Consider the following 16,226-nt stretch of genomic DNA (forward strand, 5'->3'; position numbering starts at 1 on the left):
CAAAGACAGAAGCCAAAGGTCCAGGCTTCCAACTTCCTCCCAACACAGTCTCCAAACCTAGGGACTTGGGGCCTCCTCCCTCTGTCCTCTCCTACTCTGATGTCTCTAGCCCAGGGCACTCAGCCAGGAATTTCTAACTTTTTCTCTATATGGATAACCCTGGAAAGCTCTAAATGGTGTGTAGGCCAGGAATGATGAGCCAAAGGAAGGAAGGGGTATTCCGCCTTTCTCAACCCAGGTCTGTGCAGATCTCCAAGCACCATTTGGACAAGACCCCCAGTTTCCATCAGTCAGGGGCAGGGAGAACAGGCTGGAGAAAGCTGAGGCACATCATTGTCTGCGTTTGGCCTCTCACCCCATGATCTGCGTCCCAGGGAGGGTGAGGATTTGGCGTGAAGGGCAGAGTGGCGGCGGGATCTCTGGCCCCCGCCTCCCCCCACCCCCAACCCCAACTCAGGCTGCAGTCTCTCCTCGTTGTAGCAGAGCGAGAGCAAAGGGACGGGCAGTAAAGATGAGTGATGGCGCGGAGACAAGCAGAAATACACCATCATGAAAATGCTAATGACTCCTTGCTCTCTTTCTTTATGGTTGGAGTAATACAGACTTCAATCATAAAAACAATCTCCCAACATTTTAATGGGCTCCATCATGCCCGCACTTGTCGGTATATTTGAAGAATAAATCACCCTCCCCTCTCGGAATGAATTCGCTGTCAAACTCGGCTCCCTCGGAGAAAATGGATGGGAAGCGAGGATGGAGGTTTTTTTGGGGGGAGGTGGGGGAGTCTTCTCCCCCTCTAACTCCCTTCTAAACTGGGCTTTAGATCGTTGTGCGAGGCGCCTGGATCCTGAGAGGGAGGAAGGCGGCAATTGGGAATTTGGTGGAGCTGAGCCCGAAGGGAGGGTTTGAGGCAACAGGGGGCGGGGACTGAGGGACTCCACACGGAGAAAAGCCACCCCTTGGATGGATATGGAAGAGAGAAAGAAGCAAGAACTGTCATAGCATTGGACGGAAGGGGCAAAATCTTGTTACAGAACCGAGAGAAGGCAAAGAAGATGCAAAAAAGCAAACAAATTCGCCTTATTTTTTGTGAATTTCTTTCAGACTGGGCCTCAGACAGAGGCGCTGAGGGAAAAGTTTGAGATATCTCTTTGGGGGAAGAACAGGGAGAGAAGCCAGAAGAAAAGCCCAGGAGTTCTGGCTCTGAGCTTGCAGGTTTCAGTGCAGTAAGCCACAGGTCCACGTCGCAGAGAAAGCGCTGAGAGTCCCCTTTCATTCTCATTTCCATACAGGTGGCCGTCAGCCAATGAAAACTTAGGATGCGCTCACCGCCAGCAGCCAATCCCAGTGAAGGATGAGCCGAACTGCCAGGCCTAATTGCATCTTGATTGGTTGTGATGTTGCTAGGCAGAAATGAGGTCCCGGAGATCGCTGCGGGCAAGACCGGAGAGACAGGTGGATATGAAAATATCTGGAAACCTAGACTATTGGATTGTCATTTTTCTTCTTGAGTTCCTTCATTCTTAAAGGATTAATGGGGTCAGGGGAATCACTCTTCCTTTTCTCCTCCACAGTGGGACAGAGCCAAATAGTTACCGTTTCCCCAAAACGCCTTCAGAGAAATCTGGCTGCTTCGAAGGTCTTCTAATCCAAAAAAATCCCCAGGAGGTATTCCAGCCTCATACTCGGTCTTCCCACTTAGGAAGTCCTTTCTGAGGCCTACCTTCAAGCCTTCTGGCTGTAGTTTATGAACCATTTTCTCTAACATGCTCAGGAAACGAGAAATCCTGTCCCACGTTCTTCTTTCACACCGCAAGACTCAAAGAGCAAGAGATTTCCCTACAGAATGGCCCCTCCACCACCACCCAAGGATGCCCTGCAGACCACGCCAAGGTCGAGGAGGCCGTACAGTGGCTATATAGTGGCATTCTCGAACCCGCGGTTTCTGCATCTTCATTTGCATCTCATTTGCATCAACGCCGTTCTCCCGCTACCCCCAAACTCACCCGCCCCTGCCAGGCCTCGGTCACCCTCCCCTCCACCCTACATCTGCAGTTCCTCTCCGTGTGCTTGACTCGCCCCCTCCTCCTCACTCTACCCCTCTCACCACCCCTCTCGCCCCCACCCCGGTGCACCCCCGCCTGCAGCCTCAGCTGCTGGAGACTCGGCTCCGGAGCCTCCCGCGGCTCCTGAGTCACAGCCTCCCGGGAGGCAGGAGGGGGCAGTAGGGGGAAGCGGCGGGGGCCGCCGCCGGGAACTGCGAACCCGCTGGTCTGAACTAGACCGTCCGCGAACAATATGCCACCATTTAAATCTGAACGCGCGCCAGCCGCCGATTGTGATGTTAATTCGGGGATGATTTAGGGGGGCGGGAAGGAGTGGGGGCTGGCCGCCTCTGTCAAAGTGCTGTCCGGGGGCTTAATATTTGTAATTGAAGCTGATGAGGACTCTGTCTCCGTTTCCACTGATAAAAAAAAAGGAAAAAAAAAAGCAGGGAGGGGAAAAAAAGCAACTAAATTATGGGGCCGGGAGAAAAACATGATTAATCAAAGGTTTGAACTGTCGCCGTGTTCGAGGCCCAGTAAATCTCGCCCGGCCGGGGCCTATTGAGGCCGGAGGATAAATCTGAGCCGACCGGTGTTTGCCGCCCCTTTCTATTTGCCTCTCGGTTACCACGTCAATTAATTCGATAATTGGATTTGAAGAGATATCAGGAGATTATCGAGGGGGAGCTAGGAGGAGTGGATGTGGAAGAAGGGGCCCGGAGACGGCATGGAGGAGGCGAGAGAGCCGGCGAGATCGGTGATGGAGTGACGCAGAGAGCGGGCCTGCCCAGAGAGCACCTCACCCAGCTCGCCACCAGGAGACCCCGGGAAAGGCAGCCGGACTGTGCGTTTCCCCAGCCACGGTTCCCAGCCCACCTCGCCGCCCACCGCTCCCTCCAAGAAACTTTCCCAAATTTTCTCAGTACTGCCCTTGTGCCAGCACTCGTTTCCCAGTTCTGTCCTCCATTTGAAGATGTGAGTGCCCCCGCGTGAACTCGTTTGTCATTGTATGTTATGCTGGTTTGTAAACAAAGTTCAAGTGTTCCCTCCTCTGGTTCATCCCATCTGACCCAGGGATCTCCCTCCCGGAAGACTGGGGGTTCCCAGGAGGGTACAGGACTTCCCTTCGAATCCTTTTTAAATGACAAAACGGGATTTTTGTCCTCACCAAAATTTCTTTCCCACACTCACAGAATTATAACCTACAACCAAAGTTAACTTCTGCTTAAGGAAGACATCTTTACAAACCCATAACACACACAGGAATACATGCAAAACTGACAGAAGCAGATTCTTCAAAAAATAAGCCCTTCAGTAACCTCAGATGGATCCCCAAAAGGGGTGCATTCATCTCCTAGAGGAAAAGTGATTCTCTGTTTCTCTGTGTTGCTTTGTAGGCTTGGGTTTGGGTTTTAGGAGTGATCTTGATTTGATATTTGGGAGCACGATAAGGTCAGAAGAGAAATGAAGGCTGCCATCCATTCTGTGTGTTTGTGTGTGTGTGAGAGAGAGAGAGAGAGAAAGGGAGAGAAGGGGTGGGGTGGCCGGGGGAGAGATTGATTTCTTTTTAGTAGATATTTCTCCCTGTTCTCTGTAGAATTTTATGCAGGGATGGAGAAGGTTGGGACAAATGCGTGCAGGAGAACCATGCAAATGATTCTGGAAAACAACAACAAGAGGAAATTGGAGGCAGGGAAGGAAGTGAGGGCAGGGACATAAAGACCATCCTGCAAGGTTGCCTGGTATTAAAGAAGCTCTAGGAAAGGACACTAGTAGGCACCCCAGCCAGAGGCTACCCTGGTGAGAACAGAACACACAGCTACTCTTGATGCACAGACAAGAGAGACTAAGCAGAGAGAGCTGAGCCAAATAACAACGTGAGGGGTACAGCAAGCCAATTTTTATTTAAGCATACCAGTTTAAAACATTGATGCCAGCTAACCAAGCACACTTGTTCAGATAATTATTATCCTTTGTCTGCATCCAAGGGAGGAAAAATTCCAGCTATGAAGGGACAAAATGGAGGATTTGAGCAGCTTCAGTTTCTATGTGGAGGCTCCTCAGAGAAATTGACCTTTCAAATCCACTCATGCCTACTCTTTCATGTTACCTGGTCTCAATCTCTTGCCTGTGTTGATCAAGCTCCACACACAGAAATGAATAAGACCCACCACTTTCCTTTTGATTAGTGCCTGGTTTTGGCTGTGTCCTCTGAATGGATTCATGATAACAAGCATCCTGAGCACTGGGAAATATTTTTATTTAACTAGGAGTTGAGGGATGGAGTCACAGGAAGAAATTGGGTTCAGGGGTCCTTCTGCAGCTCTATCAGCTGCAGCCATGAACCAAGACATTCAAGAAGCCATCAAGGTTTTCATATATAATGTCTCAGAAAAGGATGCTCCAGTTATGAATGACACAATATCACAAGCTGCCTCTTCCACTACAAGGAGATGAAAGATGAGATTTAGGGGATCACCACCAGATTTAAGCAACTGATACTGGTGGAAAAGCAGAGGACTTGAATTCAAAAGAATAGGCTTTAGGATTGGTGATCAGAAGGGGCTGAAGACCAGAGAGCTGAGATGATTTCTGCAGGTCACACAGCAAGCATACAGCAGGGCGGGCTGAAGAACTCAGCTCTCCACTCTCCCAATTCATTGTCTGGACAGCACAGACTTCCTGGATTCAAGTCCTGTCTTTTCTTGCTTCCTAGCTGTGCCTGAGTTTCCTCTTCTGTAAAGTGGAATAATAATCATATCTACTTCATAGGCTTGTTGTTAGGATTTAAATAATTCATGTAAAGAAATCAGCAAGACATCTGGCACATGATCAATATTCAATAATAGCTGTTTTTTATTATGAAAAATGGACACAGTTCTCATAATTCACAACCTGAATGACACAAACTGGCAAAAGGTATTCACCAATGCCTGTAAAATGCTTTGTGTTTTAATCACTAGGCCTTAAGGAAAGGAGTGAACACTGACTTGAAAAGACAGTAGGCTCTCTGTTTTGATGACTCTAGAGAGCACTTCTCCCCTGAAACCAGTCTCACACCCTTAAGTCTGTGAGAACTAGTTTCATATAGGAGGGATACACCTGGAACAGCTTGGAGGGTTGTTATCCAGTAATTTAATTCATTCATTCATTCATTCATTCATTCACTGAATGCCTAGTCAAAAAGTAGCATGGTTCATCAATCCATCAAACCTCTAGTGAGGAACCATTATGTATTCAACACTTTTATAGGCAGTTATTAAACCATGAGTCCATTACTAGCTCCACTAGTGAAGAGGAAATATATATATATTTCATTTTTGTATCCCCAGCACCTGAACCCCAGTTTAGGCACATGGGAACTCAATAAATGTATATTAAGTGAATATATAGACACTATGGGAAATGGAAGAGAAATAGAAATATAGTTCCTTCCCTTAATAAGCTTAAACTCTTGTTAGAGAGACAAGACTTGCACACATAAAAGGATAAGTGAACAGGACTTCCCTGGCAATCCAGTGGTTAAGGCGTGAGCTCCCACTGCAGGGGGCACGGGTTCGATCCCTGGTTGAGGAACTAAGATCCCACATGCCACTCTGTCAAATAAATAAATTTTTAAAAATTAAAATAATTTTTTAAAGGATAATAGAACAAGACTAAACATGTTAAGACCATGAATAAATTCTAGGTGATATAGACTAGGGGCTTTCAAGGTGGCACTAGGGGTAAAGAACTCGCCTGCCAATGTAGGAGATGTAAGAGATGCTGGTTTGATCCCTGGGTCAGAAGATCCCCTGGAGGAGGGCATGGCAACCTACTCCAGTATTCTTGCCTGGAAAATTCCCATGGACAGAGGAACCTGGTGGGCTATGGTCCATAGTGTCCAAAGAGTCAGACACAACTGAAGTGACTTAACACAGCACAGATACAGACTAGGAAGAGCTCAGAGGAAGTGGGGAGGGTCATACTTACCAGGGAAGGAGTGAGCCTGAAATAAAGAGTAGAATTTGAAACAGCTGAGAAGGAGAGAAAGGGCATTCTAGCTGCAGGAGTAGAGAGAGTGACAGCATGTGGTAAGAATCTATACATGTTACACAACAATACAAGATCAACTTAATGAGAGGGCCAGTCCGTGTCTGAAATATAGAAACCATCTGTGTTTTCAATCATGTTTCTCTGACCATTTTCCTGGTCTCCAAGAAATTACGTTTGGATTTTCTATTCTTTTTCCTTTTCTATTCACACCTTCTTCCCCTGTCTTAACATGAAAACCAAGAATCGAAACAGTAACCAGCTGCTACTGTCAGCAAAACAAACAGATTGTAAAAGCAATTACGCTATTACCATTTCTCATTCATCTACACACAAGACAACTGACTCTCCCTCTTTCCCCAACATGGCCCCAGCCTGAGCTGGGATTACTGCTGCCTAGATTGTTACTGTTTCCTCTATAAACTCCTTTTTCCTGGACCCACTCCTTCCAGAAAAAAAAAAATTTACCTAGAACAAACTTCCTATTTTCCCCAGCCTGCATGATTAGTTTGAGGGAAAATGGTGATGAGTGGGAAGAAAACAATGTAAACTGGGGAGTGGAGGAGGGGGATATTAGATAACAAGTGCTCTGCATATATTACCCTTATTTAATTCTCACAACAACCCTATGAGGTAGATATTACTATTGCCATTTTACAAGAAAGGAAACAGGCTCAGAGAGTTTGCCTAGGTTCAAAGAAGAGTAAATAAACATGAGAATAGGGGTTTAAACCCAGTCTGTAAGATTTCAGAGTCTATGCCCTTAGACCAGGCAAGAGGGACCTCTACCCTGGGCGACAGTTTTAGAGGGTCTCTTCCTCTTGCAGGGGGAGGATAACTTCAGGCCAAGGGTGTGTGCCTACCCAGAGCTCACGCCTGCCCGCTCCTAGACCATGCTCCAGTGGCCAGACTGTCCTGCCAATTTGCCCCAAGCTGACTTCCAGGACCTCTTCCTAGGGTTTGATTTCCTGAAAACACAGAAGGAGCTGCTGGGGAGCGCAGCACCAGCCTTGTTGGTGTGGAGTTTGCACTTTGGTGTGAGGCCCCTCAGGTAGTGGGATGGAGCAAGGAACGGAGAGAGAACCCGAGGGTCAGACTGGGGCTGGAAGAGTCCCAGGATTCTAAATATAAATCTTCCAGCTGATATTGATATATTTGTCAAGATAAGAGGGTAGAACATGTTTTATTTAACAGTTTGTTAGCTTTGATTTATAACTTGTACATATTTAGACATTTGGTATGTAGGCTATATTTTTCATCTTTTCCTGGGCCTCACGAGTATTAGGGGTTGGCCTGCTCATCTCACTCTAACCCTCTGACTCTTTTCCAATCAGGGGATGGCACCACTCGGTGACCCAGGCCAGAGAACTGGGCACTGTCTTCACCTCTCTCACCTCCTTCATCCCCCATAACAATCAATCACTGAGGCCCATTGGTTCTTCTTCCTAAACCTCTTGAGCTCTGCCTACTTTTTTCCATCCCAGCTATCCCCTCAGAGCTCAGGCCACCACTGTCTCCCACCTGGATTCTGACGACAGTCCCCTATAGCACTCCCTGTCCCCAGGCCTGCCCCCTCTCATCCATTCTGCACACTAGACCTACAATGATTTTTCTAAAATGCAAATCTGAGCTCATTCTCTGGTTTAAATGGCTTCTGGCTGCTTTCTGGATAAAATCCGAAAGGCTCGAGTTTGATGCTCAAGATCCTTCAGGATCTAGCCACTGACAACCAGTCTCTGCGCCCTGTTGCACTCATAACTATTCATTCTGACCACACTGAATTACTTGCCTTGTGGAGGAGACCACTTATCCCTCTTTTCAAGCTTTGCCCTTAGTGCTCCTTCTTTGTGGAACACCCTTCTACTCCCTCCCTTTCCAGGTCCTTTGAGTTTCTTGTAAATGTCACCTCATCTTGGAAGCCTCCCTTGACTACTAGTTTTCAGGACTGAAATAAATGTCCTTCCTATGCATTCCCACAGCATTCAGTGCTTATCCATCTTATAACACTATCAAATTGTGTTGAAATTATTTGCCTTTTGCTTCCCTGTATTCCCTGATAGACTAAAGCTTTTTAAGGGCAAGGACTCTATCTGATTCAATCATTCACAAAATTTCTATTGAGAGCCTATTAAGTGCCAGGCACTTTTCTAAATGCTGAGGATACAGTGGTGACAAGGTCTCTCAACTAGTGGAGCTTATCTTCTAGTGAGGAAAAAAGCAATAAAAATAAAACTATGATAAGTGCTAAAAAGAAAAATGAAGGAGGATAATGAGATAAAGAAGGGAAGGTGGAGGAGTTTCCTGGTGGTCCAGTGGTTAAGACTCTGCTCTTTCAATGAGGGGGCAGGGGTTCCATCTCTGGTCCTGGAATTCATATCTCACAAGCAGCATGGCCAGAAAGTTAAAAGGGGCCGGGGAGTGGTGGCTATTTAAATTGGGTGGTCAGAAAAGCCCTCTCTAAGGAGGTGCTATTTGAGACAAGACCTAGATGAAATGAGAGAGTGAGCATAAACTAGGAGAATGATCCAGGCGGAGGAAACAGCAAAGGTTCCGAGGGGAAACAAGTAAGTGTGGTATGACTGAGGGTCAATAGCCTAGTGTAGCTGAACTCTGAAATTTTTTTCTATGAGAACTGGAAAACCATTGGGAAGTTTTAAGTTGCATGATCTGATCTACATTTCAATAGATCACTTTAGCTGCTTATTGGGTGGTGAGTAGACCGTGGCAAGACCAGACTGGAAAAGGCAGAACAGCTAGGAGGCCACAGTAGTGGTCCACCAGGAGATGTCACTGGCTTAGACCCAGATAGATCTTGGAAGTGGTAACTGGTGAGCAAGTGTGGAATATATTTGTATTCTCAGAGTCTAGTATGACATCTGGCTAGACATTCAATAAATATTTGATGAATGAATTAAGAATTAATTAATCCAACTAAATGAGGACTCTGAGCTGGAACTGAAATCATCCACCCTTTAAGCCTCTACTAAAATCCCAACCCTGCTAAAAACTGGAAGTAGATAGCTGATACTGACAAAGAATCAGGACTAGGCTATATATGTTTGTTAATTCCTAAAAATCCACAGGGAGATGACAAATAACCCAATAGGAAAATGGGCAGAAGACATACATGAATAGCCATTTCACATAAGGAGAAGCATGAGTGGCCAATAAATGTATGAAAAGATACTCAACTTCACTAATAATAAGGCAAATATAATTAAGTATAAATTCAAATCACCATTTTATATCCAACAGATTGACTGAATACCAAAATTGGTAAGGATAGGGTAGCAATCAAAACTCTTATATACTTTAGTAGGCATAAATATTGGAAAACAATTTGACATTATCCAGAGAGGTTGAAAAATTCATATGCTTCAACCCAGCAATTCATATATATGTACCCTGAAGAAACTCTTCGGAGAAGGCAATGGCACCCCACTCCAGTACTGTTGCCTGGAAAATCCCATGGACGGAGGAGCCTGGTAGGCTGCAGTCCATGGGGTCGCAAAGAGTCAGACATGACTGAGCGACTTCACTTTCACTTTCCACTTTCTTGCATTGGAGAAGGAAATGGCAACCCACTCCAGTGTTCTTGCCTGGAGAATCCCAGGGACGGGGGAGCCTGGTGGGCTGCCGTCTATGGGGTCGCACAGAGTCAGACACGACTGAAGTGACTTAGCAGCAGCAGCAGCAGCAGAAGAAACTCTTACCCATGTATACTAGGAGAAATGTTCTGAGCAGCATTGTTTGTAGTGGCAAACAGCTGAAAACAATCCTAAATACTCAACAGGGAAATTAATTGACAAATTGGCGGGCTATGATACAGCAATGAAAGTAAATAAACTATTGCTACCTACATCAGCTTGAATGAATCTTAGAAACACAATGTTGAATGAAAAGAGCAAGTAAAGAAGGATACAAATAATATTATACCACTTTTAGAACAGTAGGGGAAAAAGATCAAAATAAGCAATATGGTAAAAATCTGAGGAAAAATCTTGAAATGATAAACATAAAATTCAAGGATTACTTTACTATAGGAGAGATGCATGGTGGGCGGGGTGGGGGGCTCAGTGGTATTAGTAGTTTTTTTTCTTTTCCTAAACTGGCGGGTCATTTAATGGATGTCTATTTTATTATTATGCTTCATAATTTACATTAAAGTCAGCTCTAAGGAGGCAAGGATTTTTGTATTATTTTATTCACATCTGTGTTTCTAGCACCTAGAACAGCACCTAGAACATAGTAGGATCTCCAAAAATATCTGTTGCATAAATTATATTCATTAATTTCATTCCTTTATGTAATTCAAATACTTTAAATTTTTTTAAAAGAAGAAAAAACCTACTTTTTAATCATAGTGCCCCTTTGATCATTCTAAATGGAAATCATACTGCTTCCTCAACTCCTATAGCCCATATAACCCATTAAATCTTGCTGCAAGTTACAGTTACATATGTACATGTTTTTCCTACTGATTATAAACTTATGAAGACAAGGGACTGTGCTTTCTCCTTTTTTATTCCTAATCACAATACATGGTAGAGCACCTCACATACAGTAGATGCTCAGTTAATACTGGTCGAATACTTAAAGTCACAGGAGATGAGGGCAAAACAAGAAGAACAGATCTATGCTATTTATATTTAAAGCCAAAAAAGAATTCAATAATCAGCAAGTGTTTTCCACAATGTGCAGTTAAGAAAACTGAAGTCCGGAGAGGTGAATTGATTTTTTTCAAAGTCACATAATTAAGAACAGTCCCAAATTTAGGGCTTCCCTGGTGGCTCAGTGGTGAAGAGTCCACCTGCCAATGCAGGAGACATGGGAGCAATCTCTGATCCAGGAAGATCCCACGTGCCTTGGAGCAACTAAGCCTGTGGGCCACAATTATTGAGCCTGTGCTCTAGATTTGGGGAACCACAACTACTGAGTCCACATGCTGCAACTACTGAGCCCATGTTTACTATAGCCTGTGCTCTGCAACAAGAGAAGGCACTGCAACTAGAGAGTAGCCCCTGCTCTCTGCAACCAGAGAAAACTGCACAGCAATGAAGACTCAGCACAGCCAAAAATAAATCAATTAATTTTTTTTAAAGATATTCCCACATCTACATTCAGATCTCTAACTTTCAGTCTTAAGCTCTTTACAATTATCAGAATGACCTTTTTTTTTTTTCGATTGGAGTAGAGTTGCTTTACAGTATGTTAGTTTGTGCTGTTCAAGACAGTGAATCAGCTATATGTACATATATATTCCCTCTCTCTTGGACCTCCCTCCCACTTTGCCCCTTCCACCTCTATAGGTCATCACAGAGCACTAAGCTGAGCTCCCTGCACTATTCAGCAGACTCCCACTAGCTATCTATTTACACAGGGTGGTATATGTATGTCAATTATCACAATGACTTTCATTTCTGTTTTGTCTCTGTGTGTTCTTTGGCTTGGGAGACAATAAATGGCAGGGGCCAAATTTGTTCACATAAATACTTAATCATTGTTTCTAGATAAATATGTAGGGCATGTATAAGTTCATCTTACAAATTCAAAAGAACTTAGGTTCTTCCCAGCAAAAACTTGTCTGGCCTTCTCTCACCAACCCTTCTTCCACTGATCCCTGTCTTGGAAACCTGGATACCCATGACACTTTTTTTTCTTCCATCTACTGTTTTTTTTCTCCAAGAGTAGGGAGGTTTACTGATGGCTCACAATCTTGTTGTTCTGGGGAACTGATTTAGCAAGAGAAAATAGAAAAATCCATCAGTCAGTGCCTACCAGTCCCAAAAGCTTGAAATTAACAAACTCAAATAAATAGAGGAACATAGCACCCAAGAATAGTCCTTATTGGCAGTGTAAAGTTACCACTTCAGCTGTAGAAAACAGACTGCTTGTCAGAAAGAGAATCAGGAGAGTTAATATTGGATGGAACCTTTACGGATCACCTACTTCTTCCCCTGATTTTTCCAAATGGGGACACTGAAACTATGAGAGATGAAGTAACTTGCATAGCTACTCAGCTAGTTAGTAGCAGGGCTGGGACGAGATTCCTAGTCTCCTGCCTCTAAGACAGCTGTTCTTCCCATGCCACAGGCTGGCAACATGTGCATCTAACAAAATGCATCATAAAGTAGCTTCCTCTTAAACCACCAGAAATGAAAACCAAATTTTTCAAATCCATCCTCTTTGGCTATTTTTTTTCTTTCATTTCTCTGTGTCCTAGTCTCTCTCTTTTTACCACTCTTCTGTTTCCCTCTGTGAATCTCTCTCTCTGTTTGGGTTTCAAATTGAACTGTAGCATGCCTGCATGACTCTCTTGATTTTTCTTCTCTAAGCTATTGTTTCCAGTCCAAAGGCAGATATATGTATAAGCCAGTCAAGACTCTTTCTTAGTGACCTTTGTGGAAAAAGAACTCTCAGAATTTCTATATGAAAGGTGCTGGACCTCCCTCCTAGCCTCTCCAGTCAATTAAAATGAGTCTCTGGCCCCCCTGAGGGTTGTTAACCAATCCTAAGAAAGAAAAGATCAATCTCATTTCCCCGTCACCACCGTGCAGGGAGGTGGCTAACCAGTCAGAATCTGCCACTGACAGTCCTTAGAAAAGCTGGCCAATCAGGCCAACCTTGTTACATGGTCTGGTAGGAAAAGAAAAGGATTGATTGGAAAGGATAGTTCTGGCTCCACACCCTTTCCTTTCTGGACCCTAGTTTTCCCTCAGTGAAGTGAAGGAAGAACCCTTTCCCAAGCCCTTGGTTAAGAAAATCCCTAGACCCTTAGCTCATGTTCTCTTGGATCATATTTTGCTGTCTTCAAATTCACCCCTCTGCACATACCTCCAACCACTTTTTGTAGTCTCATGCCTCCAGATTTAATGTCTGGTTGCAAACCTGGTAGCAAACGCCCTGGGAATTCTCAGCCCTCCCCACAGATCCCCACCCACTAACCTGTCAAGTAACTCCTTTGTGTGATTTATGTAGGTAAAAAAGTTCAGTAAGCCATAGTTGAGTTTCTTTCAGGAGCTATCATTGCAAGAAGCTTGCAATAAAGCAGAGCAGAACTGAGCTGCCATACTCCCAACTATAACACTACTACTAACACCAAAAAAAAAAGATTATTATATTACTAGCATTTATTGAACTGTTACTAAGTTCCAAGCTCCTTGCTAAAAGCTTCAGGTATCTCTGCACAGTCATGTCCAACTCTTTGCAACCCCACGGACTGTAGCCCTCCAGGTTGCTCTGTCCCTGGGATTTTCCCAGCAAGAATACTGGAGGGGGTTACCATTTTCTTCTCCCGGGAGGAAAGGAGATATCCTGACCCAGGCATGGAAACTGTGTCTCCTGCATTGGCAGGCAGATTCTTTACCACTGTACCACCTGGGAAGCCCAAAAGCTTCATGTATATTATCCCAATATTTGCTGCTGAGCAAGCATTATTATCAGGCTTCTCAGGTGGCTCAGTGGTAAAGAATCCATCTACCAAGCAGGAGACTCGGGTTCGATTCCTGGGTCGGGAAGATCCCCTGGAGAAGGAAATGGCAACCCACTCCAGTATTCTTGCCTGGAGATATCCCACAGAGTAACCTGGCCGTCTACAGTTCATGGGGTCCCAAAAGGGTCAGATGAGACTTAGTGACTAAACGACTATGAAGAATTATTATCATTCCCAAATTACATAAAAGAAGATCGATATAGAGGGGTTAAACAGCTTGCCCAAGGTCACACAGCATTTTGGGAAGCCAGGAAATGCCCAGATCTCTCTCCAGTTCCAGTTGTTGACTCGGGGTGAGGTTGCGGGTAGGTGAGAAATGGAACTGGTATCCTTGGGAATCGCTCAACAGGTATTTACCAGGTACCAAAAGGGTGCCAGGCACAGGGTGAGATGCTCAGAGGAAAAAAGGGAAAATAGGCTACAAGAATATCTCCTGGGGGACTTCCCTGGCAGTCCAGCGGTTAGGACTCCAAGCTTCCAGTGCAGGAGGTGGGGGTTCAACCCTTGGTCTGAGAGCTAAGATACCTCATACACTGAACGGAGGTGAGGGAGAAATAAACATATCAGACACGGGCTCCTTCTCCAATTCTCCTTTGGATTGTTAGAGATATCTGAGAGGGGTCTAAATTGTCGCAACAAATAGCTGCAACAACTGGCTAGTGGTGGCGGCTCCTACGAGCTGCCCTGAGGATGTGCAGCCGCGGGCTAAAAGGAATTCAGTGTGGGCGGGCTTGGGGTGTCTGGGGACCTCAGGAGATTTATTTTTTTTTGCCAACGGCTTCCATGTATGAGGTATCTTAGCTCTCAGACCAAGGACTGAACCCCACCTCCTGCATTGGAAGCTTGGAGTCCTAACCGCTGGACTGCCAGGGAAGTCCCCCAGGAGATATTCTTGTTGCCTATTTTCCCTTTTTCCTCTGAGCATCTCACCCTGTGCCTGGCACCCCTTGGTACCTGGTAAATACCTGTTGAATGATTCCCAAGGATACCAGTTCCATTTCTCACCTACCCGCAACCTCACCCCGAGTCAACAACTGGAACTGGAGAGAGATCTAGGCATTTCAGGGGAACCAGTGAGAATCCTCATTCTCGAGCTGGAATCTTAGATTTAGGAAAGGCGGGAAGTCTCCCACCCTTCTCCTCCTCTCCCGCTTCTCCGATTTCTCCCTACTCCTTTCCCTCCCTTTCAGAAGCTCAGGGCTATAAAAATGCAGATGGAGGATCGGTGTGAAATAACGGGCCCATATAAATCCCTCTGCCGCCCGCCTGCAAGATGGATTGGCCGCATTGAAATTCCTCCGCGAGGATAATTAAACTCGGGGCCTCATCCGGGCAAAATTACATTCCTGTAATGGCGTCGCTCGGGGTCCCGGGAAATTGCTCCGTGGGCTTTCAGCGGCGGTTTTTATCGCCGGCCGGGGTGTGCCTGGCTGCGGCTCGCCTCTCCTCCGGGACCGTAAAGCTGCTGCCGTGATTTATCCTCCCCTTCTCCCAAATCCGATTAAATGGAGGAGCTCGGGGCCGGGGCGCCGCGGGGCCCGGGAGCCGGGAGGGGGCGGCGGGAAGGACGGGGCCAAGGAGGGGAGAACAAACGGCCCCTCAGAGGGTGGCGGATTTGGCTTTATTTACAGCCACGGCCTTCTTTTTATTTTTTTATTTTTTATGGGGGTTTGGTGAGCTTTCCCCGTCTTTCTTGTGCTGCGTTCAAGATGATGCCTGGACGGCCGCGGTTTGGACGTGAGGGGAAGTGGGTAGGCCTTATGGACCTCCCGCCAAAGGAACAAGTCAGACCTATCTGGGACATAAAGCAGCCTAGAAGAAGAGGTGAGGGCCAGGAGGCCCTCTACTTTCTCCCATCGGGGAAAGGACGAGCAAAAGGCCAAGGGGAAGAAGCTGAGGGGCCTCCATAAGAGCACCTCCTGGGGGAGGGGGACTGCTTATCTCAACTCGTGTAGATGAAGCCTGAGCAGAGGCCCTAGCATGCCTGGAGTGACCTCCCAACCTCACTGCTGGTTACTGATGCCCTCTATTCCTTGACTGTCTCAGGCCTCAGGAAAGAATGCTTAGGGTCAGGGCTCTCGAGCCCTAATCATCTTTAGCCCCTATCTTCTGGTTCTCTGATGCTTATTTTCTCATAGTTGATCACTGGAATAAGAAGGAGAGGGAAATAAAGGTAAAGCCACTAGAGGCAGCTGGGGCATTTTCCTGACTATCCGCCCACTGAATGAGTTTTCCCATCCATAAAGCCTGGGTCAGTGGCAACAGGCGTCGGGAATCCTGTGACCTCCTTTTCATCTTGCTAGATTTTGGACATTGAACCCCATCTCGATTGTATGCCATTTAACACTGAAATTCTGGACAGTTGGGTTTTCTTCCCACACTCCCCACCCCACCCCCAGTGTGACCGCGCATGCTTGGAAAAGAGACGCAAATCCAAGATCCCAGCCGCTGTACAGAGCAAACCGCAGGCCACGTCACGGATCAGCTTACACTGCGGAGTGCCCTCATTTCTCAGGCTCTGCCTGCAGTTTCTCCTCTCAAACGCCAGGTGGAGTGACTGGCCGGCTACCGCCACAGAGCTGGCAGGCGGCGCTGTGGTGCCTGGGCCGACCCTCAAGTTTGCAATATCTCTATCCTTGGCGGAGCGACTCTTTGGT

General features: G+C 46.0%; 1 protein-coding gene across 1 annotated transcript; it reads right to left on the reverse strand.

Annotated features, from left to right (window-relative positions):
* Nucleotides 1-556: 556 nt before the first annotated feature.
* Nucleotides 557-1,907, reverse strand: LOC145547167 (uncharacterized). Its single transcript, XM_081595997.1, has 2 exons — nt 1,597-1,907; nt 557-1,431 (listed from the first exon to the last, which is right to left on the reverse strand). The coding sequence occupies exons 1-2, from the start codon at nt 1,766-1,768 to the stop codon at nt 797-799; spliced, it is 807 nt and encodes a 268-aa protein (XP_081452123.1). The 5' UTR covers nt 1,769-1,907; the 3' UTR covers nt 557-796.
* Nucleotides 1,908-16,226: the final 14,319 nt, after the last annotated feature.

This window comes from Giraffa tippelskirchi, chromosome 4 (genome assembly GCF_054371585.1).
Source record: "Giraffa tippelskirchi isolate mGirTip1 chromosome 4, T2T-mGirTip1v1.2.pri, whole genome shotgun sequence".
NCBI classification, from domain to species: domain Eukaryota; kingdom Metazoa; phylum Chordata; class Mammalia; order Artiodactyla; family Giraffidae; genus Giraffa; species Giraffa tippelskirchi.

Excerpts from the sequence above, each read along its gene's own strand:
- LOC145547167 (XM_081595997.1), bottom strand. The coding sequence starts at position 1,768 with ATGTTAGAGAAAATGGTTCATAAACTACAGCCAGAAGGCTTGAAGGTA. Across the intron at positions 1,432-1,596 it reads GAAGGCGTTTTGGGGAAACG|CGATCTCCGGGACCTCATTT; the intron begins GTAACTATTTGG and ends TCTTGCCCGCAG.